This window comes from Amphiura filiformis, chromosome 13, assembly GCF_039555335.1.
Source record: "Amphiura filiformis chromosome 13, Afil_fr2py, whole genome shotgun sequence".
Taxonomy (NCBI): Eukaryota; Metazoa; Echinodermata; class Ophiuroidea; order Amphilepidida; family Amphiuridae; genus Amphiura; species Amphiura filiformis.
The window spans coordinates 63,677,219-63,702,291 of NC_092640.1; the positions used below are offsets into that span (position 1 = coordinate 63,677,219).

The following is a 25,073-nucleotide window of genomic DNA, read 5'->3' on the forward strand; positions in this document are numbered from 1 at the left end:
TACAAAAAAGGCTTCCCCAAATGTCCCAGTTGATTCCGATTTTGCGTTTGCGAGTTATGCATGATTATGTGAATACACTGCTCCATAGAAAATGTGTTATTGTGTAATTTCGTTATGATGTACCAGAACGTAATTCAAATTTGACGATATTTTTGCTAAACGAATTAATCGGCAAGATATTTTTGTACATAAACATTATGTAGCTAGAGGTTTCCAGTGGCATAAAATCTCTTTTTTTTTGGAGAAAAGTGGGGGGGATGAGGCTGTGAATCACAAAATGCCTCTTTTTATGACATTTTTAGTAGATATCTGCGGTATAAAAATCTAATTTTTTGTTGAGAAAACTAGGGGGATGAAGCTGTGAATCAAGAAATGCGCTTATTGTGTAGAGACAAAATAAACACAATAGGTCGAATTCCATTGCTTGAGGAAGTAACTTAATTGCTATTAACATGTCGAAATATCAAGTCTGTATTTTCCCCATGTTCTAAATAGAATGGTGACCAAATGGTGATAAAAAAGGTACTACTATCCCAGAGCCTTAACGCCTCGAACCGAGGCTAAATTTGTGACGCTTCATGCACCAAATTCAGGGGAATCCCCCACAGACTCCCTCGCAGTTTTCGAAATTTAGCAACTCATGCATGGCGCCGCGATATAAGGACAGTAACAGAACTTCACAAGTTTATTTGTCTGCAATTCAGAGTTATTATTTGGATTTTTAGCCAATTTAATATTCAATTTGTATCGCTTTGCTTACACATGGAACAAGAATAAAAAACGATGTCTTACATAGTGTTCGTCTTTGGAGCGATTACATTAGGCCTCTGTGCATACGGTAAGTAAACGATGATTTCTTGGACAAATTCAGTAGTAAAACGTTTATTATGGTTGCATTGTAGTTTCGAGGACCGACATGATTTAATGAAAAAGGATCTTCATATTCGATATTCCAAAGACCAGAGCCCAAGGGGGTCTTCAAAATTATTTCTACGGGGACAAAGCTACGCAGAATTTCTGATGCTGAGTTTTGCTGACTTTCTCTTCCTACTTTTTCCTGTTTTTGCAAAGGTATTTACAAATTTTTCACAAAAAAACCAATTAGGATCCAAATTTGCCTACGTTGGTGCTTTTTAAGGGCCATTTGCCCAAATGTGCGCAATTGGGCGTATTGTCCTTCACTTAAAATCCACGCATCGATTTATCACAATCGCTGAAACGTACCCTAAAACCTCCAACCAGAGCTGTGACCGGAGATTGAGCCTTTCAAACTGCAGCTTCCCAGCAAACACAAAACGTTTTCGACATCATTCGCAAAAGGTTATAAAAGGTTGTCAGAAAACGTTTAAATGTCGGGTTATATAAAGGGTACATTAATGGTATGAAACGTTTTCATAACATTAAAAAACATTTGTTGGTAATTTACTGCACAACAAACACAAATATAAAGGGTATAAAAACGTTTTAATAACATTCCAAAAATATTTTTGAAAACTTCATTTGATTTAAAAAAAAATCATTCTTAACAGAATGTTATATTTTGTAAAAACATTTTAAGAACATTTCTGTGTTTGCTGGGTGCAAATATTTTAACATAATGTTATTTATGTGTTGACATTTTATTTAACCAAAAATGTTTGCAAAAATAGTTTACAATGACATTTCGAAAACATTTTAAAAATATTGTTGTAGTGTGTTTTCATACAAAACGTTTTAAAACGATTTCATGACCTTTATATAACCCGACATTTTAATGTTATTAAAACGTTTTTACCTAAACCAAAACCCACAATATAACTTATTTAAAACGTTTTAAAAACGTTTTTGTGTTACTGGGTTCAGATGCATCTTTACTGCGTTGTTATTTTGTATTAATCATGTTGGTTATTTTAATTTTCCTTATTATATTTACGTTTTTATACGTCCTTGCAGTACGCTTTATAAATGTCTATCTATATTAAAAACAGCTATTTAACAAAATATATTATTATTTATTTATTTATTTATTTGGCTTCATACACTGGTTACAATATCAAATAACAAAGTTAGATAAAAGATGGAAAAATATATTGCACAAAGTAAAAGTATAAAAGACATATATATATACATGTGAATAAAACGCACCACGGATCCAGCACATGTAGGAGAGATACCAGTGTAGATTTTCAAAGATTGATGATAAGGGACTACATATGGAAATCGAGAAAATGTATTCTCTGGCAATCTCAACGAAAGCTATCGGGTATGAAATAATCGTAAATATTATGTTGTCGGTCAGTTTCACGAATGTTTTAGGCTAAAATGGCCAAATATAAGGTTCATTTGGTCAGAAACCACAAACAGGTGTCTTGGGATTGAATAGAATCATGATCCAATGTTTTATTTATTTATTTACTGCTATTCTAGAGGTCCTGTTACAGAGTATAACTTACGAATATAAACAAAAGTGTATTAAAAATGAAATAACATTTACAGTACGTAATGAAATTGGTTAATATACAATTACAAATATGATTACATAATGATCAATCACCCTTAATATAATATTTTAATTGGCAAATAGACATTGGATCAAGGTTGGGACGTGTATTAATGTCAATTGACCAGGCAAACACAAAACGTTTTCGACATCATCCACAAAAGGTTAGAAAAGGTAGCCAGAAAAAAATAAATGTCGGGTTATATAAGGGGCATATAAAGGGTATAAAGTGTTTTCATAACATTAAAAACATTTTGATAACCTACTGTAAATATTCTAACATAATGTTATTTAAGTGTTGACAAAATATTTGGCAAAAATGTTTGCAAAAGATATTTTACAATAACATGTTGAAAACATTTCAAAAACTTTGTTGTAGTGTATTTCATACAAAAGGTTTTAAACGTCTTCATGGCCTTTTTGGTTATTAACACGTTTTTATCTGGACCAAAACCCAAATAATAACCTGTTCACAACGTTTTTGTGTTTGCTGGGGAGTTATTCCAAAGATTGGCCACTCTAAAATTAGAGTTGCTCTTGGAATGAGGAACAGGAAGTGAATTATAATAATTCCTTTAGACTAATACTATCACTATGAATTGAATGGGTAAACTGAATCTAGAATAAAGATAATCAGGAGCTTTTCCAGTAGACACCTGAATAACATATGTTTATTCAAGCTTTGGTCTAATTTATATTCAGGTGTACGCACGTCTATGAATTGCCACAAATTCTTTTTTTTTGTTCTTACTTTAATAGGACAACCGATTGGTGGAGGTTCTATCATTCAAGAAAGTGTTCTAGTGTTGTTTACTGAGCGCGACCCTTCCACTGGAATACCTCGGATATCAAGTATCCCCGCTGATAACCCAACCAGCACAACGTCATGGTATGTTCAAACCTCAACTTAAGATATCGGAAAGCACACCAGACACACATTGCATTTAAATACGAGGAATGTCCTTCTCATATCAAATAATTATTTTTTTTTTAATTCGCGCTATAATACAAATCTCTCAAATGATATTTTTTTAAATTTTTGATATATATCAGTGAATTTGTAAGTCTTTTTTTGAAAAAAAAACCGCATATCTTCGATACGAAAGGTCAAATTTGTCAAATGATGGACGGTTTTATCTCCCAGCTACATACACTTTATCATTAGAGTATACTTTGAGGACTGTTTTAACAATGTTAAAAATATCATTTTTTTTATTTTATGCCATAAAATGTTTATTCTATCGCGAATTAAAAGTTGATATCAGAAGAACATTCCTCAGATTCTGAATGCAATTTGATGTGTCTGATGTGCTCTGATGTCCCACAAAAATACTGCGCAAACGTTGCTATCCGATTACTCAACGTTACACACAATGTATAAAATGCCACAATATACATGATTATTCTTTGTAAATACAATGATTCCATACTAAATGTCAAGCCTGTAATTATGGTCATGTACTTTCATGAAGGTTTTCATTTATTTCTATTATCGCTCTATCACAACAGGCATTACAGCTATGATGAACCTCGAAACTGGACATCACTGACTAACGATTATTCAGATAAATTTGTTTTCTGGACAGACCAATCTATCAACGCGCTTTACAAAGGATACTTCGATATTCACGCAGAGACTATATTTTCTGGCACTTCTGACGTAGTCCAGGACATAGCCGTTGATTGGTTAGCAAAGAACCTGTATTATACCGACTCGACATATGATTGGATATTCATGACTGATTATCAGCATGATAAGTATAAGGTCTTGGTTGACACTGGATTGGACAAACCCCATGGCCTCGCTGTGCATCCATTAGCAGGGTAGGTTTTAATTCAAGGTCTAAAAAGGTATGATTTGTCCTGTCACTTTAACAATAGCGTGAATTATTTGTAATTCATGTTGCTCTGGTCCGGATTTAACAGACCCAGAGTCCAAACGCATTGACAGCCGTTTCATATGATTTAATTATATTGTTACTCCTGTTATAAATCTGAATTTTGTTAGCGGAAGTATCTACGAAAAAAGCTGATTAATACGTTTGAAGCGCACTGATGTAACAAAAGAAAAATCGAACCAAACAGAACAAACGCAAAACTGCAAAAATTACTCACAATATACTACATGCATGTATAATAGCAACAGCGTAATTTACTTTAGGAAAGTAGCAATAATCAGATTTATATATAATATGGATTTAACAGCCACACAACACAAAATAAAAAACATCTTTATATGTTTTGTAATGTTACCTGGTATGGTAATTGTATCTGTAAATTATATTCTGAATTATTTTACCTTTATTTCAGCTACATATTCTGGACTGACTGGGGTAGATCGCCTAAGATAGAACGAGCGTCTCTTTCTGGGGAAAATCGTATTGTATTGATAAACACAGGGGTCTACCAGCCCAATGGTATAACTGTAGACTATGGAGCACAAAGGTATTACAAATTTATCAAATGCAAAAGAAAACGGATCTATGCTAACAAACTATAAGTATATATTAACAACAGAGGTAGGCGGACATACGGATGTCAGAAAAAAATACATTAAGTAAAAATAAATAAAGAAATGAAAACTAAAAAACCTGCAAAATAAAATAAAATAAAATAAAATAAAATAAAATAATTTAAAATACATAAATAAATAAATAAATGAATAAATAAATAAATGAATGAATGAATGAATAAATAAATAAATAAATAAATGAATAAATAAATAAATAAATAAATAAATAAATAAATAAATAAATAAATAAATAAATAAATAAATAAATAAATAAATGATAAATAATAAATAAATAAATAAATAAATAAATAAATAAATAAATAAATAAATAAATAAATAAATAAATATTTTTTTTCGTCGCAGAGTGTATTGGGTAGAAAGCGACACAAGTGGAAGCCGTCTGGAAACCTGTGATTTGGACGGAGGCAGTCGCAGAACTGTTGCTACTACAAGTGCAGCCAATGGATTCTATTACGACTTGGCCATATTTCAGGTAAGTCCCATTATAATTGTGCAATGAATAATTATATGAAAAGGTTTTAACAAAATATATAAATGTCATGCTTGATTGGTGGACAATGTCGTAGGGAATACCCTCGTAAGTTGCTGCTTTACCCGGCTGCTTTACTTAAATCCTGTCTCTCTTTGTTTGTTTCTTGATTTTTTTATTTATTTTTTTTTTTTATTTCAACTAGTTTGTTAGAGATTGATAATATCCTATAAGGCTTCATGGTTGCCCTTAATTAATTAAGAAAAAATAATATATATTTTCCTAAAAATTAAAGTAATCCATCAACCCCACCACACTTGTAAAAGCTGCATTTAGAAAGTGGAAGAAATGTTCAAGTTCTCAACAAAGTTTACGAAATAATTTTTCCATGTTATAGAGGTAATATATTGACAAACCAACAAATATATTCATATCGGGAAAATATGTGACCCGTTACAGCAAAAGGTACTTTAAGTCGGGTGGTACATATATCTCATTTGCTAGTGCCAAACACATCTTTAACCAATCAATAATCCTATTGTTGAAGAGAATAATAAGCTGGTACATATGTCTATAGAACTGTTTGTTATACAGCTCCAGTCTTTGTTCACTAAGTTGGCTAAACCCTATTCATGTGGTGGGTAACAAAAGCATTGTATTTGATCTAGGTATGTATTAGCCACCCATTCACAATGAGAGGGCATTCCTGAACCTCGTTGACTTGGGGATGATTTGAATTGGCCGCCACTTTAGATTGTTTCATATTTACTGCCAACATTGTGGAAAATAAGACACATGTAGCAGCTGACATAAGGTACCTTTCGCTGTAACGGGTCACATATACGTAGTTTCAATATACCAGGTACTCATAGTCATACTAAATATTACTCCTGGATCTATTTACACAATAATCGGTAAAACATGGTTTCGCAATATTATTTTGATATACCAGATACCTATAATAATAAATATCTTTTCAACTTTTTCCATCTCAATATTATCAATTGGATTTATTAAACAATATGTGACCGTCCACGGCGAATGAGCCGTAAATTCCTCCCCCGGTCAATTTTGTTTTATTTCGTGTTTAAAAAATAAACATCATACACTTAAAAATGGTATATCATTTGACTTCAAACGATATCCAGAAGCGGAGTTATGGTTAGTTAAACTTTGCTCCTTCAACAAAATTATAGCTTTTTTGGTTTCTATGTGTGTCTCTTTTTCCACATTGCTGGCAATAAATATCAAACAGTCATAATTGGCGGTCATTTCAAATAATCCCCAAGTCATTGTTAATTGTTGGTTATGCATACCTATACAAATAACCCACCACTTGAAAAGGATTTAGCAAAAGCAAACAAAGACTAGAGCTATTAAAAGTTCTATAGCCATCTAAGGTAGAAGCTTATTATCCACTTCAATAATAGGATTATTGATTGGTGTTGTGACTATCCAAATAAGACAGATGTCGCGGCAGCTTACGTGACCGATGAATACGACCTTCGTACACATTTTACACCATAACTCAGAATACAATTTAGGGAATTTACGGCTCGTTTGTGCTGCCGGGTCACATATATCGAGTGGAAATGATTGCGCAATAGTTTCGATGTGCCAGGTACTCATATATCATCTTTATACTTCTCTGTTTCGAAATGAATTATTAATAAATATTTTTTATTTTTTCAAACACTAAAATTAGCTCAACTAAAGGTTCAGATGACAACAAAATTTACCATTATTATTGTTATTACCATTCAGTACCATTTATTGAAGGCAGAACTTATGTGTGTGTGGGTGGGGGGGTGCGCCTGAGGTGTGTACTGGGTGTGCTAGGTTCCCGGTTGTGTTTGTAGCACCATTCAAGTCGAGGGAGCGATTACAAAGGTGGTCCTCTCTAAGGGTGGGGGTGTACTCGCTCTGTAAACAGGAGTCGGGATGGGCGGGTGTTTGACTGTGATTGTTTTGTATAATTATAATGTGTTTCTATTGTTCTCAATCCTTCTAATTTATTATTTTGTTAAATTAATTATTAATTAATTAATTAATTCAATAATTAGTGATTACAGACTTGACATTTAATATAGAATACTTTTTTGCAAAATTCCAAGACTGGTCTGGTAGAGGTCTGCATAAACGGCACGGGCTAAATATTAATTGGGGTGTGTCGGGAGATGATGTAAAATAATTGTTTGACAGAAAATGTGCTTTCCATTAGTTTACATTCTGGCGCTCATAATGTAGTGTATTAGTCTTTAAGGCGGATTTAGGCGGATTTAAGGCGACTGAATTTGCTTTTTGTGGGGGTAAAATTTCTGAATTTGAGCAACATTATTCTGATTTTATCAAATTCGTTGAGGTTTGAGGCGATTTTACTAAACCAAAATACCAATAAGTGTTCATCAGAACTGAAATGCACCTGTGATTTACCAGTTTTGAAAATTGGAGGAGCTTTAAAAAATATGGTTCTTAAAAGTGGTACGCACTCAAAAGTTTGAATGGTCCCCTGTGGCCAAATGTTATAAATTTACTGTACACAAATAAAACAGTGTGAGTTCATTGGGCAACTATGAATCCAAACAATTGTTCTTGTACCATAGGTTTACATTATTTGACCCCAGGGGGGCATTCAAACTTTCTTAGTGTGTACAGCTTTTAAGAGCCCCATTTTAAGCTACTCCTCTGTTCAAAAACTTGGTGCATTGTAAGTGTTTTCAGCTGTGATGAATGCCAGTTGCTGACGAAGTTTTAGACTGCGCTGCATTCCTTTTTTTTTTTTTTTTGATAAACAATTCATACGTTTCCATGCATGAAACCATTTAAAATCTATGACGAAACACATCACATCTCCAGTGACTGCCCTGCCCAGAGAATTCTCATGGATATCTGAGCTGTTGAATCAGAACAGGAATGATGAGTTTTCCATGGTCAGATCAGAGAGATTAATTTAGGGAATGATAAATTAAACTGGTCTACTACAGTAGACTGGATATCTGAGCTGTTGAATCAGAACAGGAATGATGAGTTTTCCATGGTCAGATCAGAGAGATTAATTTAGGGAATGATAAATTAAACTGGTCTACTACAGTAGACTAACGAAGTTTAAGAAATATCACGTCAAACCCATATAAATTTAATAATAACAGAACCATGTTGCATAAAGTCTGAAATTGTGTCCCCCCACAAAGCTCAAATTCAGCTTACCTAAATCCGCCATTTTAGGCAAATTCGCTACATTATGAGCACCATAATGTAAACATATGGAAGGCACAATTTCTATCCAACAATTATTTTGCACCATCCCCCGACACATCCCCAATTAATATTTAGCCCATGCGGTCTAAATGATACGAAAAATATTCCATATTAAATGTCAAGTCTGTACCTTATGGAGATTATAGTTAAAAGCAACCGCAAAGAGTTCACATATTGGGGGGGATAAGAAATCTTTCTGAAGCGAGTGCTTCATGGATGTATGTAACCGATCTACTCATAAATTATACTTTCATGAATGCTGACTTAATAAAGGTAATAAACCGTGGTAGTTAGTGTGTCTTTAAATTATTAGATTGAGTGAGCATGCTAAAATAACAGGTAATAAAGTTAACCCTGGGAACATTGACTTGTGTTACCAGTTCAGTTCACAAAATCAATTAATATTCCTTGCGATAAAATTAGTGTATATTTAGTTTCTTTGTAGAAAGCAGTCTGATTGTTATAAATAGAATCGGGGCAAATATAGAAAAGTCCCTGCATAGTCTTTAATTTTGCACCTGGGTTTGATATTACACGCAAATGAAACAACGATGACAATAACTAAGATGTCCCATTGTCCAATATATCACTGTTTGAATCGATTTCGTCGTATATATATAGTATGGGTTTTTCCAGAATGTCGTTGCGAAACTTCTTTAAAATGGAATGAAGTCGTCACACTGTACACAAATATTTTGAAGGTTTATGTACAAATAAATAAAACTTTGTTTTGAAAGCAAATGGAATCATTTAAGGAAAATTAAAATGTAAATAAATAACTAAATAAAATATTCAGTTTGGTATTAGGGAGTGGTCAATATTTACGCAGAGCCGATATATGGGGATTTTAAAAAGCGTGCCCCCCCCCCCCATGACTTTAAAAAAAATCTAAATTATAGATATGTGAAAGGTGGTCAGGGTAGTCGGGTGTGTCGAATTGGCATACTTATATGACCATGATTCAACCGATTAAACCATTTTATAATGCTCTGAAAATCCTCCCTAAAAATCACCCCTAGAATCACCCCCGCTCAAATCTATTTGAAATAATCCTTAAAGCTGAATCACGATTCAATGGAAATGACACTTCGTTGCCTTCGGTTTGAAACAAATTGGCAAATATTTTATAACTAATTTTCTTCTTTTTCCTTCTCTTCTTCTCTATGTTCTTGCCTATATTATACCAGAACACCGTGTTTATCAGTGACTGGAAAAATAAAAAGATACATGCCATCAACAAAAATGACGGAAGTGCGATCCACACGTTGAATCTACCAACAGAACCGTTTGGTCTTACGTTATACGGTCCAAACCAACTGCCAACAGGGGATACGCCTTGTAAGTAGACATACATACATACATACATACATACTATAGTCTAGTATAGTTAAACAATAATAACTGCGCGCTATCCATTTTAAGATCATTGTGGGAAATCGGAGGGTTTGTTTTGGGCCCAGGCATTAAATACCATAGCCAAACCGTGCGTGTATTTAAAAAGTATTCATAACGTCATAAATATACGCGATGTATTTGATCCAATTAAACAATACCAACTGCGCGCTATCTGTTTTGAGGTCATTGCGGGAAATCGGAGGGGTTTGTTTTGAATGACAATAATAACTTTTTCAACATTTGTTTACGATCATTGCGTGAAATCGTCAGGGTTTGTGTTGGGCTTCGGTATATTTCGGTATTTAATGCCTGGGCCCAAAACAAACCCTCCGATTTCCCATAATGACCTTAAAATGGATACGCGCAGTTATTATTGTTTAATTCATAACCTCATTAATAAACGCGATGCGTGCAATCCAATTACATTTAGTTATTTGTAAAAACGCGAACGCAAATCAAGGTCATTAATATCTCACAATTGACCGCAAAATGCGTAATTGTTCGAAAGTAAATATTAGTAGCCTCCGCGAGCGCAGTATTGTGCGTCAGAAAAGACTGCGCCCGCTGGCTGCCGTATTTGGATTGCGCGCTACCATATTTGCACAGATTGAACTATTTTGTTTGTTTGATTTTTACACAATTTCTATAGCGTCATGTGCAAGTAATCCTTGCGAGCACTTGTGTATTCATACACCCAGTGGGTACCAATGCCTATGTGAAGATCAAAATACGTTACAATCTGATGGTCGCACATGTGTTCGTAAGTAAACATTATTGTTACGATACATGTATTTACAAAATATTAATGTCTTGAAACATTTATGCGTTAAATATTTAATATACATACTTTTAAAATGAATTTTTTCAAACCTGTTTTGTTGGCATAATTTTTTATTTAAACACGTTAATTACATCTAATTTTTTCCATCATAATCTTTAACCATCAAATTTCTAGTTTTTTACGGTAAGATGGACAATTGTCCATTAAGTGAGGTGGACATTTTGTCCATTTGGCCATAAATTCTAGAAATTTGATGGTCAAAAAATTAATTGAACTTACCTTTATTTAGCTTTCAATCACTTTTTTAATTTGAAAATTGACTTCTTCGTTCTTGGATAAAAATTGAGGTGTGATTTCCAGAATTGTTATATTTCCAGAGTGGAGAAATCTTGTTTCAAATTTCTACATAATATGTGGTAGCTGCATAACATAATACTATTGAGTTCTGTTTATTGTGGCATTAAAATACTTAAATAACCGACGGTGCAGTTCTTTTAGAGACACCCTGTATTATTTCGTTTACCAGGAAACAACGAGTATGCAGTTGGTAGGGTGTACTTTGTCTCCAGTGATAGCATATGCAGTCATTTCGCCAACTTTATTGAAGTTGTTGAAACACCGGAAAATAATAAAACATGTATCGTGCGTGATAGAGATCTTGCTGTGTCTTTAGCCTTTGATGTACGGGGACGCATGGTGTTTTACTCTGACTATCTAAAAAGCAAAGTGTATTCGGTCCGTATGGTGTCATCTTCACCAATATTGACTATTGTTGGTGGTGTTGGCAGTGTAGAAGGTAAATAAACATACATGTATTGCAAACGCATCTCTATTATATTCATATGTAATAAAGCCTGAAGAAGGTACGCCCAGTACCGAACATTTGCTGTACAACTGTTTCCCGTCTTCGTTTGTTTTATTTTTTTTCTATTATAATAATAATACATTGATGTTTTTAACAACGAAATATAAAATGTTCTTAAACAAATCCAAATAAAGGCGATATTGACATACCTCAATCACGTTTCGTGCTGTAATACAGCACATTCTCAAATTGAATGACCAGCTTTGACCTTTCTCGTCGGCAGCTTCCTATTGGTAGATGGCGCTGTCAAAACCTGATGTGTGCGGAAGGAAGTAGTTATCCCCGGGTAGTTATCACAATGCCTGCCCCCCCCCCCCTTTGTTATCCATATTGATTGCTTTAAATGTGTCTTCTGTTTTCCGTTGCTTTCAATATCAAATTGCCAAACAGATCGATCAAATAAAACAAAGACCCATACCGATCAATATCTGCACAGTCCATTCTCATCACCATTTACTTCCAGACTTTTCGGCATAAGAATGAGAGAACATAAAACTAAACCTGATTTGGCATTGGATAAACCATTTACCAGTGCCCAAGAAACACAACAGTTGAAAGTGCCTCTAAGAAATCGGCTCTCATGGACCATGTTTCTGAGGATAATCACGGATAAGCTGTGATTAACATACGAGACATTGAAGTACAACAGAAAAAAGGAGACACATATAAGAATCAATATGGATAAGAAAGAGGGTGTAGGCTAATACACTCAACGGAGATTGTGGTAGCTACTCTTTCCGCACATATATGATCCGTTATTGACAACGCCATCTTCCAACAGGAAGCAGTCAACGAGAAAGGTCAAAGCTGGTCATTCGATTTGAGAAAGTGCTGTATAGCAGCACGAAACGTCATTGAGGTATGTCAAGGCTGACTTGCAATGCGCAGTAACGATGTTCAATAAACGATGTGTGCATCGGCGCAGATCGGCGTGACGTCAAATGACGAGTTCTCAGGTGTACTCGCAAAGGCTTATGGGATTAACCGAAAAGGTCAATTTGGATTTGTATAAGAACATTTAATATAATTTTAAAAGATAATCCTGATGAATTTATTTGCTGAAAACCAACAATATTTTTTTTTGAAAATAAAAATCCATTTTATTGCATAAGTTAATGTTTGGGCTTTTTAGTGAAATCGTTGATATCATTCTGTGATCGTAATAATTCTTTATTATTCAACCCTTATTATAGGTCTTGCAGTAGACTGGCTGAATCAGAATTTGTACTGGACTGATTATGTTAACGGACACATATGTGTTTCCCGATATGATGGACGTTATCGACAAATTCTCATATCGGATCAGGTGCTGAGTCCAAGGAGCCTTGTTATTCATGCTGGACAGAGGTAGAGTTACACATGTAAAAAAATCCTCAGGGAGATAATTAACATAATTTAAATATCTACTTTTCTTCTATAAGTATGACTTTTAACATTTTCCTAGATTGATGTTTTGGTCAGAACTTGACGCCACCAGCGGGCAGATTGAGAAAGCTGGTCTAGATGGCGGCAATAGACAGGTCATAGCGGCGAACATTGGATCAGTTAACGGACTCGCCATAGACTTTGAATTGAATAGGTAAGAATGTTATAATTCTTAAACAACATGCACTAAGGGACGTACCATTAGACTTCAAGGGGGGTTAGGAATTTTTTCGCCGCAGAAGTCAGCGAAGTTGTTGTTTTTTTTCGGTAAGATTTTTAAAAACAGTTAGGTGGGGACAAGTTTTTAGTGTTGTTGGGTATATTTTCTTTTGCTGATATAGTGGGGGAATGTTTTTTCAAAACTTCCTAACCCCCACCTTGAAGTCTAATGGTGCGTCCCTACTCGCACTAAAATCATTTTCTTCAACTCTACTTATAGTGTAGGTACGTCTCCTCACTCGGTTCTTACCACTGCGGTCCAGGTTCAATCCTTGAACACCCCACACCCATGTTCCATCTTATTCGGTTGGCATCCCTTTAATTTAGTGGCATGTGCGCACTATTAGCACTTGTCTGGCTTCGGCCGAATGTAATATAAATAAATACAATTTATATATGACCTTTATTTTCTTCGATCATATACGTAACCATTTGTATTTAAGAAATATTTAGAAATCCTTAAGGCTTGTGACAGCTTTGCCCACACCCACTCTGACCCAGTTAATATGTTGGCACCTAAAGAAAGGTCAAAATGTTTAGCCTGAGATATGTCTCCTTTAGATGTTATGAGCAAGTATGTATAAGCATCATCCAAAATGGTGGCATACCACCCATGAGGTTTCAATAATATTTTGAACCAATTAGCTGGAGCAATTTAACTCACAACTTGGAGTCAGATCGTTTCAGTGATAGGCCTCAGTGAACGGCACAAAACGCCACCTCTACTAGGTTAGAGTACAAAAAGGTTAATCACTTTTGCTTAGCCATGGCAGTTTACATTTTGTGTTCCCAACTAAAATTGCTCAGGATACGGCACACAAATGTTGGAATACACAACTGTTAGGCCTAAAACAGTTCTGTGTTCCAAGCAGTAGATGTGAACCACAATGGATTCGGTCACGAAAGTAGAAATAGTAGAAAATGGTTTGTTTAATTACTTTTAATTTTCTTATCAATATATTTTTAGATTGTTCTATGCAGACCGTGCGACTGCATCGATTTATTCGGTTGATTTTAATGGCAATGGGAGAACTACCGTTCATACACGACCAGGTGCTGAATTTTTCGACATTGCAATCCACAGGGTAAGTTGATCTAGGGTTGAATGTCGGCCAGGTCTCCAACACTAGGGTACTTCAAAAAAATAATAATGAGATGTTTAGGTTCCTCAGTCAATGCAGGAGTTATGGTCAATTATTCCATCCCATACAGTTGTGGTGAGCAGAACATAAGAGAACTACTCAGATAAAGTAGAAAACTCTACCTCTAATCATGCTTGCAAAGAATGTTATCAACCTATTGCAGTATTGCAACCTTCCTTTAAGGGATCTGGAAAGAGCGTTTTGAGCGTTTCGACAGTATTTTTGGTGGGACATGAGAGCACATCAGACATATCAAATTGCATTCTGAATACGAAGAATCTCTTTCTGATACCAAATAATTTTCATTTTTGAAATTCACGATATAATACAAATTTTATGACAAATTATTAAAATTTGATATTTTTCACATTTTTTATATATAACAGTCCTCGAAGTAAATTTTATAAATCTAATGATATATTCTTAAAGTGTCTGTAGCTGGGAGGAAAAGCCGACGATCAATTGAAAATGTTGACCTTTCATATTGAAGATATGGATTTTCCCCCCCAAAGGACCTAATTTGTTTTTGGTGTTTCAATACGAAAGGTCAAAAGTCATTGATCGTCGGCTTTTCATCCCACGTACATACACTGTAAGTATAAATCATGAGATTTATAAAGTTTACTTCTTCGAGTGCTGTTAAATATCAAAAATATCAATTATTAATCATTTGCCATAAAATGTGTATTACATTGCAAATTTAAAAAAAATCAAAATTATTTGATATCAGAAGGACATTCTTCGTATTCTGAATGCAATTCGACATGTCTGATGTGCTCTAATGTCCCACAATAAATACTGTCCAAACGTTAATAATATTATTAATAGTATTATTATTATTATTATTATTATTATTATTATTATTATTATTATTATTATTATTATTATTATTATTATTATTATTATTATTATTATTTACAAGGACTACTTGTTGTGGACAGAATGGGGTGAAAACGATCCAGATAACCGCGGCATTCGCGCAATAAACAGAGAAACAGGGGAATTCGTTAAACACGTCCCTTCAGATACAAACCTCTATGACATCGATGTGTATGATCCAGTGAGACAGCCTGATGGTGTGGGTAAGTTAACTGCTTTTCTTTTTGTGAGGGTGTGTTTGTGTGTAGGGAGGGTGTATGCATGGGGTGTGTATGTCGGGGTTGTTGGGTGTTTGTTTGTCTGTTTAATCAGTCTTTCTGTATGAAGACACATTTTTGTACTGATAGGGCAAGGGATATGGCCCAAGTAGCAAGAGCTTTCTAAAAGTGTGACGTATAATCAGTTACCATAGGGTATTAAATAAAAGGCACTAAATTTAATGCCCACGTGACCCATGGGCGCCGCCATACCAAGACCACCAAGTGATCAGTAGATGTGCTACAATGCTAAGAGATAGGAATTTTTCAGACAAATATCACCAAAATTGCTGAAAATTTAATAGGCAAAATAATTAATTCTGTTTTTTAGTATGTTTTCAAGAACTAAATTTTGAAAGATTTTGTCGACGGAAATAAAAAGTTATCGACGGAAACTCTTACAATAACACTACAAAGTTGCAAAAAAATTTTGCTAGAAAATTTGAACATCCATCCCGCGTTTCCAATTGAAATACACAGGAAGACCACCAGCTGTGCCAAAGGTCACTTTTCCAGACACCCTGCCTAGACGCTGGTCACGTGGGCATTAAATTAAGTGCCTTTATTTAAATGCCTTAAGACGACTGATAATGATCGAATCATAGACCTTTGGTAACTTGTAGTTATTTATTCAGATATGATTAGTTGGCCCAGATGTAGATGGTTTCCTTATCTCCTCTCTCAAAGTATCTGCGCTCGCTATCCATGATTTTAACTGTATCAAAGGCAATGTGGTGGTCTGGTGACTTGGACCCCGGACGAAGTGAAATGGAAAAGTCTGTGTTCAAACAATATGGTCCGGGGAGAATGTTGTCTCGGATGTAATTTTTATGATTCCTCTCGTGGCCGTAATAAAAAATTATGTATTATACACCGAATTAGTGACGTCCTTTAGCACTTTGGAAATGTTGCATTGGCATAATGTCCTGTCCTGGTGTCTTGCAGAACTTGTTATCTAGATAGGGTTATTCCGCTGATGAAGACTGTAGTAACCAGAGCCGAAGAGCAAGTTCGAAGGTTGAGATCAAGAGTTTACCAATACAGATGAACATTCATGTTAATCTTATTATTAATTATATATTTATATATTTTACCAGCTGTTTGCGGAGCTAACAATGGTGGTTGTGCCCACCTTTGCTTACCTCGTTCCAGTGGTAGCTATGGATGCGCATGCGCCACCGGATATGAACTTGGACTCGATGGTAGAACCTGTGGAACAAGTAAGTAATAACCCTTGTATTGGTTAGTTTTGGATCATTGCAATTGGTCAGTGTTATGTCAGTTGTTTGCAGTGAAAGGGTTTTTATGAATTTTGGACGAAATTTATCATCTTAACTGTATTTATATCAGTTGAAAACAAATTTTTAAAGTGTAGAAAATTCGAATCTACGCCAATATTTTGGCCACATTTCTCGTCCCTTAAAAACAATGACCTTAGACTAGGTCAAAGGTCATTCATCCAATTTCTGTTGATTTCTTGTCTTTATAAAAGCCATATTGAATTACAATTTTCAAGAACATTGTTATCTTACTCACAATATATATACTCTTAATTTCAATTTGTTTGCTCCATGATAGATGAACGAACCGACAACTTCCTCCTGATGACGGACTCTTACCTGCGGACCATTTTTCAAGTGGATTTAACCAATCCCGATCTCCCGTACACTGCGCTTCCAATTGGCGATTTAGATGGTCCATTCGCTATCACTTATGATTCGGTTCAGAACAAAGTATACTGGTCAGACATAGCGAAACAGACAATCAACCGGGTGAACCTGGATGGAAGTGAGCATGAGGTGCTTTTAGCTGCCTACAATGGAATACAAAGTGAGAAGCAGATCTTTTTTTATTTAAAATTCGGATAATAAATAATATTACGGTCTTATGGGCCTATCGAATAATAGTTGTCTCAAAATTTATTAATATGAAAAAGGAAACAGAATATTAAGTGTCTCCTGAATTATTTCGTTTATGATCTGAAGCTGTGTGAACTTATACGACCGACGACCAGGATTTTAGTGAATTCGCTTTACAAAAAGTGGATGAGTATTTTCACGTTTTGCATGAATTTATTTAGTTTTGATGGCTAATTTGAAATATACAATAATTGGTATTTTTTTCTTTTTCTTTATAATTTGGATCTTCTTGGGCACATTTTTACTTTATTTCTCCTGAAAAGTGGATTTTTTCCCAACCTTGTCCCTGGCTTTGCCCCTGCCGACGACAGTCCGATTGTCTGAGTAAATTGGTTTACGTAACGTTTATATATCCGGGTAGATATTGTTCCATTTAATAAATAGCATTTACATACTGTTTTGGATATGGTTATTTCTTCGAAGTGATGTTAGCGCGGCAAAGTTCGTTGACCTGTGATGCGGGTGTTGTGTCACAGGTCAAGATGAGCCAAACCTCTGAGGGATCTTCTTGATCGCTGAACAATAGGCCCCTGCCAAGTTGTGACATAGGCCGCCTCCCTTGTTGGGTGAAGGCTCGTCCCGTTTTACATAAGTCGTTTCCTCATTCAAACTTCAGAACACCTTGCGACAATTTGCTGGTCCATCCTAAGGACAAACAACCAAAGGACAAACAAAGCAACATTGTGTACGCAATTTAGTATAATGGCAGTGGATGGGACGACCTGTGCATAGGGGAGACAAATCAAACTCTAGCGAAGCCCATGTGCCTTTGCGGTTTACTCGCACTTAGACAGCACTTATCATATGTTTGACAACAAAGACGTCAAGATATTAGATCGTGAAAGTAGATGGTTTGAGAGAGGAGCCAAGAAAGCGATTTATGACCTGTGACACAACATCCGCATCACAGGTCAACGAACTTTTGCCGGGCTAACATTAGTGGGCCTGATGATGATATGTTTTATAAACTGTATTTTACATCGAAAGCTAATAAGTTTAGTTTCCGCGGACGAGGCAGCGGTGGTCAACACGATGAATTGAAATTCCTATGGCGCACTTCAAATTGTCCAAGTTTTGCAGGGATATCACTTATCTGGCTGAAACATATACCCATTGACTCTTCTCTTTTTAATTTTTCAGGTCCAGAAGGACTGGCCATCGAACCGATTGCTAGACTGTTATTCTGGACAGATTTTGATAGAGACACAATATCAGTGAGTCGACTGGACGGTTCATATAAGAAGACACTGATAACAACGGGTCTGGATAAGCCGAGAGGGATTCTTCTGGATCATAGAAATGGGTAAGGAATTTATTAACACATTCCTACAAAATCCGAAACATAGAGAGTACTCGCGATCGAGGGGGTGAGCAGTCAGAATTAATAGGTAAATTTTCACGGGAAAATTATCTGGACACGTGACACCCATGGGCGCAGACATATTAGCATTATGGAATGTGACCCCGAGCACAGCGGGTGTTCTTCCAATGTATTTGAATAGGAAGAATTCTTCCTTTGAGGCAAAATAAGTTACTTGTCGCAAGTTAATAATGTTATGGTAAGAGTATCCGTAGATAAATATTTTTTCCGTAGATAGATATTTTTGAAATTACGTTTTGATGATATTGTGAAAAAATTAAGATAACATAATATTCAATAAATTTACAATGCACACATTTCTATCAAAATTGCGGTCAAAAATACTATTCCAATTCAAAATTACTAAGACTTGAATAGCGAGGTCACCGCCGGGGGTCAGAGATCAGGCTCGAGGTTACACTCACATTGATACGCATTGGTCACGTGTCCAGAAAATTTTCCCGTGAAAATTTACCTATTAATGTTGACTGGTGAGTGGCGAGCCGCAAGGCTGCGAATATGTCCACTATGGTTTCCCAGAGTTTGTGATTCCCAGTAGTTTTTCTCCATATGGGTCTCACATACTAATTTGGATAAAGATACATACCATTAAAATGTCAAATGTGTTAGGATGTTGTACCCATAAGACAGAACATTTGATGATGGGGATTATTAAAACAAATCGAAAAGTACCTGCTAGAAATATCTAGATGTAATCAATATTTCCATCATCAATAAGATTATTTTATATGATTAATAGTAACTGCAAGTATCTACTTTTTCCGGGACTTTTTCACAGAATTCTGGTATGGAGCGATTATGGCTTAACTCCAAAAATAGAGCGTTCTTCTTTAGATGGAAGCAACAGGCGGACGATTTTATCTGGTGCTGACGTGGCAGCTCCTAATGGAATTGCCTTGGATTATACTAGTAAGGAAATCACAATGGGTTGTTCCAGTAAATATCCATACGGCCCCTATGGAAGACATGACTTTATTTCCCACATGGGGGTGTGGGTTTCAAATGCAGTCACCCATTCAGATAACCCCATTACTTTGGCCCTTATGAGGTAGAGTCAAAAGTGGGTGAAATATATTATACATATATTATAATTCAATGCCAGTTGAATCGGTCTACAGAGTAATTTACGGAAAATATCAACTAAATGGACAAAAGCAGAAACATATTTGCCACTATCATTAAACCAAACACTAGACCCACCTTGCTGTGAACACTGAAAAAATGCATGAAATTACAAATAAAAAAAAGCCGGCTAAAATACTACTAACTCATAATCTATGAAAAGTGCCTTGACCTGACCCAAACGTCCAGCTCCCCTGGAAGTCTAATAGTACGCACCTAGGGCCCGCATATTACATATGATTGCATGATTAACTAGTACCATTCATATCGTTATATTAAAATCCAAATTGCACCTTGGATATTGTTATTCGTTTCAACTGTTTTAAAACTGATTCCTTGATTGTTCATTGCAGCTAACATGATTTACTACTGTGATCCATTCAGACGAGCAGTAGAGAGAATTGGTATAGACGGTAACAATAGACAGGTAAGCATATAGCCCATTCCTATAATTTGCACCTTCCTGTCGTTGCTGGGGTGAGCATCAATATCACGTGATATAAAATACTGAAAACGAGTTCAAGAAAGGTATCACGTTATTATAAAATAACAAAATAATCGCGTGGTATCCCCGGGGAGGTACCCTTCTTGACCTCATTTTCGCTACTTTACAACGATATTCACACCATCAACGGCTGGTTTATATGCTTCAATCCCGGGCGAATAATAATTACGTTGAAGCACAGTTTTAGTTTTATTAGCAGCTCAACAGCGGGAGGAGGTGTTTTTCACTGCCGGCCCAACCTCGAGCGAGTATTGATTATAAGAGGGATAAAACTCCCCAAGACAGGTGGCAATCAATTGAGGATGCCGTTGATGAAAGCACAAGACAATTTTCATTTGTAGTCTTTGTCACGGTATACATAACATAACTCAGTTTCAGTTTCCCGATCTGCTATTGCCTAATACCATTAATTAGGTCAAGCGTTTGCGTGTTTTGATTATTGACTTCAAAAATTTAATACAGTATACAATTAAGTGCTTTGTAATATAAAAGATTTTTAAAAGATCATAAGACCCAGTTTTTCGATTTCTTCAAAGAGGATTTTGGCAATATTGTTGCTAATATGTATAAGAAATTTTGTATTGTTTTAGGAACTTGTTCAATTACCAGGAGGTTATCTACCAGTAGGAATCGCACTTTACCAGGGAGGTATGTTCATATCCGATTGGAGTGTTAATAGCCTGATATATGCAACGCAAACTGGAGCCAGCTTATCTTTTGTGGGTGAAGCAGATTTTGGCGGAATCCGATTCCTTCATTCATACGAGTCTTCTACTACTATCATTGGTATGCTTTTTGTTATTAATACTTTGGCGACGAAAAAAATTTGACCCGATCGACCCGAATTTCGGTTCATTATTAGAGTCATTTAGCTCATCCAGAAAAAATGAACAAAAACGGCCCAAAGTCATTAGCTTCATGCCTTAGCGGGGTAAAATGATTCTTGGTCATTTTTGGTACATAATGTTTTCAATTATGTTCTCTTTTAGTCTCAGCAGCCAAAATTAAAAATTCTATAGTAATGTTTTGATTTTAATGTAAAGGCATTCCTTCAGTTCATTGTACGATCAATATTGGTTCTGCCTGGCTTTGCGCCAAATGTTATAAATAAATAAATAGCTGATTAATTAAAAATAAGTTTATTTATTTATTATGGTTCGAGTTTTGTACTAATCCACCTGACGCCACTCTGTATACATATTTTATAAATAGTAAACAAAGTAAGAAATATCGTTAAAATTAAAAAACATCGCACGGCATACTGGCGTATCATCTTCGTTTCTTTCACTAGTGGTGTTAGGTGAATGAACCCGACGTAAAGAATCGCCATAGGAATTACAAGACGACCGAGGTGGTGTTAGGTTAGGGTCATGTGTTTTACGTGTTTTCCACACTGACGTCCTTATTGTTTTAAATTTGTCATTTTTTGCCAATGTATTAATATATTTTGAAAGTTATGAGTATAAAGTCTATTTATTTTACTACAATTTAATTTCACATCAAGCACAAAATATAATGAATGACTCGTTTACACACTGCGATTTTACATTCGCATTTCTTTAAACCCAATTTTCTTGAAAAGTTGTTTATTCGCGGTGCCCAACCTTACGCCACTCTGGAATGAAAGCGGTGAATGTGACTTTAAAATAAAGATGCTTTTAAAAACAAGGTATGAATAATATTACCCACATTATGAATAATAAGACGAAGTTGTTATTTTAGTATGTTTTCTCCTCAAATTAGGTACAAATGCTTGCTCTTCCAATATGGGCGGCTGCTCCGATTTGTGTCTTGCCACGTCACCAACGGGGAGAACCTGCGCATGTCAAGATGGTGCTTCTTTGATGGCAAATAATCTCGATTGTACCGCACCGGGTAAGTTAAAGGAACACTCCGGCAATCACATGATTATGCCTTATATGTTAAATAAATATTTATCAAGCACAAATCACGTGGTTTTATTTCAAACAAACCGTCTCTCACCGCGTGAGATTCAAATTTCCCGGGGACCGAAATTGCATGTGGAAATGACGTCCCAGTAACACAATGAAGGCTGGCGACAATTGAGCATAAATAACCATGACGTCATTGCCACAGGCAATTTCGGCAGAGGAATTTTGAATATCACGTGTTGAGAGCCGGCTGTTTTTATTTGTTTTGGGGGTCAATATGAGTTTTAAATAAAACCATGTGCTTCATGCTTGATAATTGTTTTACATATAAGGCAAACTGTTGTGGTTGCCAGAGTGTTCCTTTAATACATAGTGCACTTACGTCCACGGCGAATTCACCGTGACCTTTCCAGCCATAAACCCGCTTATTGAACATGTTGAAGATTAAACCGATATATGCAGCACTAAACCATTATATAGTAATCTATTGTCCAATGCAAATTTATTACCACCTGATAATATTGATCCAATGAGCGACCGAATTGTCCGCTACGGAAGACTAATCCAATCAATAATGACTCTATTGACATGTACGAACAGAGCCCCACTGACCGAGTTTTGGGATATTTTTCACTGGTTTGCAGCTGTTTGCTGTCATTTACTCATCAAGGCGGAGTACCGTTATTATAAGGACTATGCCAATTATTTAAAGATTGACATGTAGAGAATAAGCCATAATTGATTGACAGAAAGTACTAAAGTTGTACCTATGACGGTTTTATGACGCAAATCTTCAAAATACGATCAAAAAATGGCTGCCCGGTGAAGTAAAATGTACATTGGAATAACACGGCGAGTTTGGATTTCTTTTTAATAAAAATGTATGTTCCCCCGTTATTAAAGCTTGTACCGGATTGAAGATTCAGATATTTGGAAAAGAATAAGTAATTGAAACAGAGAGAAAGTAATAGATTTTATACTTTTTGATATATGATGCTAACTAGTTCATCCCCAATAGCTACGATACAGCGCTACCAGTAGGGTTCAATTGCCTATTGTGAGTGTCCCTGTGTTGTGTGCATACATGTAGTTAACAATAACTGCATGATGAAAATAACGACAGCGCACTGCTTTCAAATTATGGATCAATGCTTATAATACGTTGTGTGAAGTTGATAAACCATGGGCGGTATCGTATGTTGCCAATGTTTATAATCACGATGTCACCTATTCTTTATAACATAGGCAGCATACCTGGGGCAATGGTTGTCATACGCGAGCGGTTGTCGTAGTATGCCCACGCGCATTTGAATCCAGTTCAACTAGATCTTACGCAACTTCATACATGATGTAAATATCTGTGCAAGGCACCTCTTTCAACATTATAATTTTTCGATGCGCGCGGTGCGATGTTTCTATGCTGTTTTCTTTGTGCGTATCATTGAGGAAAGAGTAACAGTCAAAGTCCCCGTGCATTGTATGCTGTGAGTTCTCACTTATTCATGAAGCCGATTGTTCGATCATGCCGTGTCTGACAATCACGCCAGCGTTGCGTGCCTTCTCGTATACGCGATAGAGCGTTGCGTGCCTTCGCAATTACTTGATAGACCGTAGAAATACGCGATGGGAAGTGTGTAGCAGTCTTGCCTGTCGCATTTCATGGAACAATCGGCCCTCATTATCGGGTGATGCTGAGACTTTGACTGGTTGTACGCGGTCTGTTATCTCTTTCGTCCATTGGGTGTATATTTTATATACCGTATATTAACGTTTCTACGTGGTTTTATTTATGCTTTATTTATACCGTATACTAGCTAATTTGCCTTTTTGGCTCCATGTTTGCTACTCTGTTTTCTTTGATTTAGTCTTTGGTGTCTTTTTATGCCCGGATACTTTTTCGAACGGACGAGTAGAATCTGATTGCGATAGAAGACCAGGCTCTACATGTGCCGTAGAATGTAACAGTAACTACCAAAGTGAGGTGGAATACGTGACATGTGGAATATTTGGTGCATGGGATTTAGCTATCCCCTTCAGCACTTTATGTACAGGTATAGAAACATTATCAATTTTTAATTAGAGACCATGAAACTACTGGCTTCTTCTGTGCCAGTATATTATTGTCTATATAATATTTTCTTCTTCTTCTTCTTTTTCAGAGATAAATTTGTGTTCAGGTATTCCTGGACCATGTTTGAATGGCGGAACATGTACAAATTACTACACCTACTACACTTGCGCATGCGTACCTGGCTGGGAAGGGTTGACATGCAATATAAGTGAGTATCTTGAGCAGACTTGTGAGATATACATGTTGGTGTAAATGAAGACCAAATTTAAAAAGACTAGTTTGTCCTGACGTCAAGGCAAAGACGTGACGTGAATGGTTGCTGACCTGCGCAGTACAGCATTTTTGGTCTGGTTGACACTACAGGACGTCAGACACAAACTAGTCTTTTAATTTCGGTCTTCAATGATATCTGACACGAAATAAAAATATCTTTACGACGCGATGCTCACCAAAAAAAAAAAAAAAGGAGAAGGAGAAAAAA

At 35.7% G+C, this 25,073-nt stretch overlaps 1 protein-coding gene across 1 annotated transcript in view; it reads left to right on the forward strand.

The window, feature by feature from the left end:
* Positions 1 to 676: 676 nt before the first annotated feature.
* Positions 677 to 25,073, forward strand: part of LOC140167828 (low-density lipoprotein receptor-related protein 5-like) — a 36,431-nt gene continuing 12,034 nt past the window's right edge. The window contains exons 1-21 of the mRNA XM_072191120.1: positions 677 to 838; positions 3,239 to 3,368; positions 3,989 to 4,303; positions 4,790 to 4,924; positions 5,355 to 5,484; positions 9,927 to 10,077; positions 10,784 to 10,894; positions 11,442 to 11,711; positions 12,974 to 13,127; positions 13,225 to 13,359; positions 14,392 to 14,509; positions 15,489 to 15,648; positions 16,800 to 16,922; positions 17,281 to 17,532; positions 18,762 to 18,924; positions 19,781 to 19,911; positions 20,478 to 20,551; positions 21,220 to 21,415; positions 22,373 to 22,504; positions 24,387 to 24,572; positions 24,681 to 24,800. Of these exons, the coding sequence (XP_072047221.1) occupies positions 784 to 838; positions 3,239 to 3,368; positions 3,989 to 4,303; positions 4,790 to 4,924; positions 5,355 to 5,484; positions 9,927 to 10,077; positions 10,784 to 10,894; positions 11,442 to 11,711; positions 12,974 to 13,127; positions 13,225 to 13,359; positions 14,392 to 14,509; positions 15,489 to 15,648; positions 16,800 to 16,922; positions 17,281 to 17,532; positions 18,762 to 18,924; positions 19,781 to 19,911; positions 20,478 to 20,551; positions 21,220 to 21,415; positions 22,373 to 22,504; positions 24,387 to 24,572; positions 24,681 to 24,800 (3,241 nt within the window). The 5' untranslated portion in view covers positions 677 to 783. The remainder of the gene's footprint in view (positions 839 to 3,238; positions 3,369 to 3,988; positions 4,304 to 4,789; positions 4,925 to 5,354; positions 5,485 to 9,926; positions 10,078 to 10,783; positions 10,895 to 11,441; positions 11,712 to 12,973; positions 13,128 to 13,224; positions 13,360 to 14,391; positions 14,510 to 15,488; positions 15,649 to 16,799; positions 16,923 to 17,280; positions 17,533 to 18,761; positions 18,925 to 19,780; positions 19,912 to 20,477; positions 20,552 to 21,219; positions 21,416 to 22,372; positions 22,505 to 24,386; positions 24,573 to 24,680; positions 24,801 to 25,073) is intronic.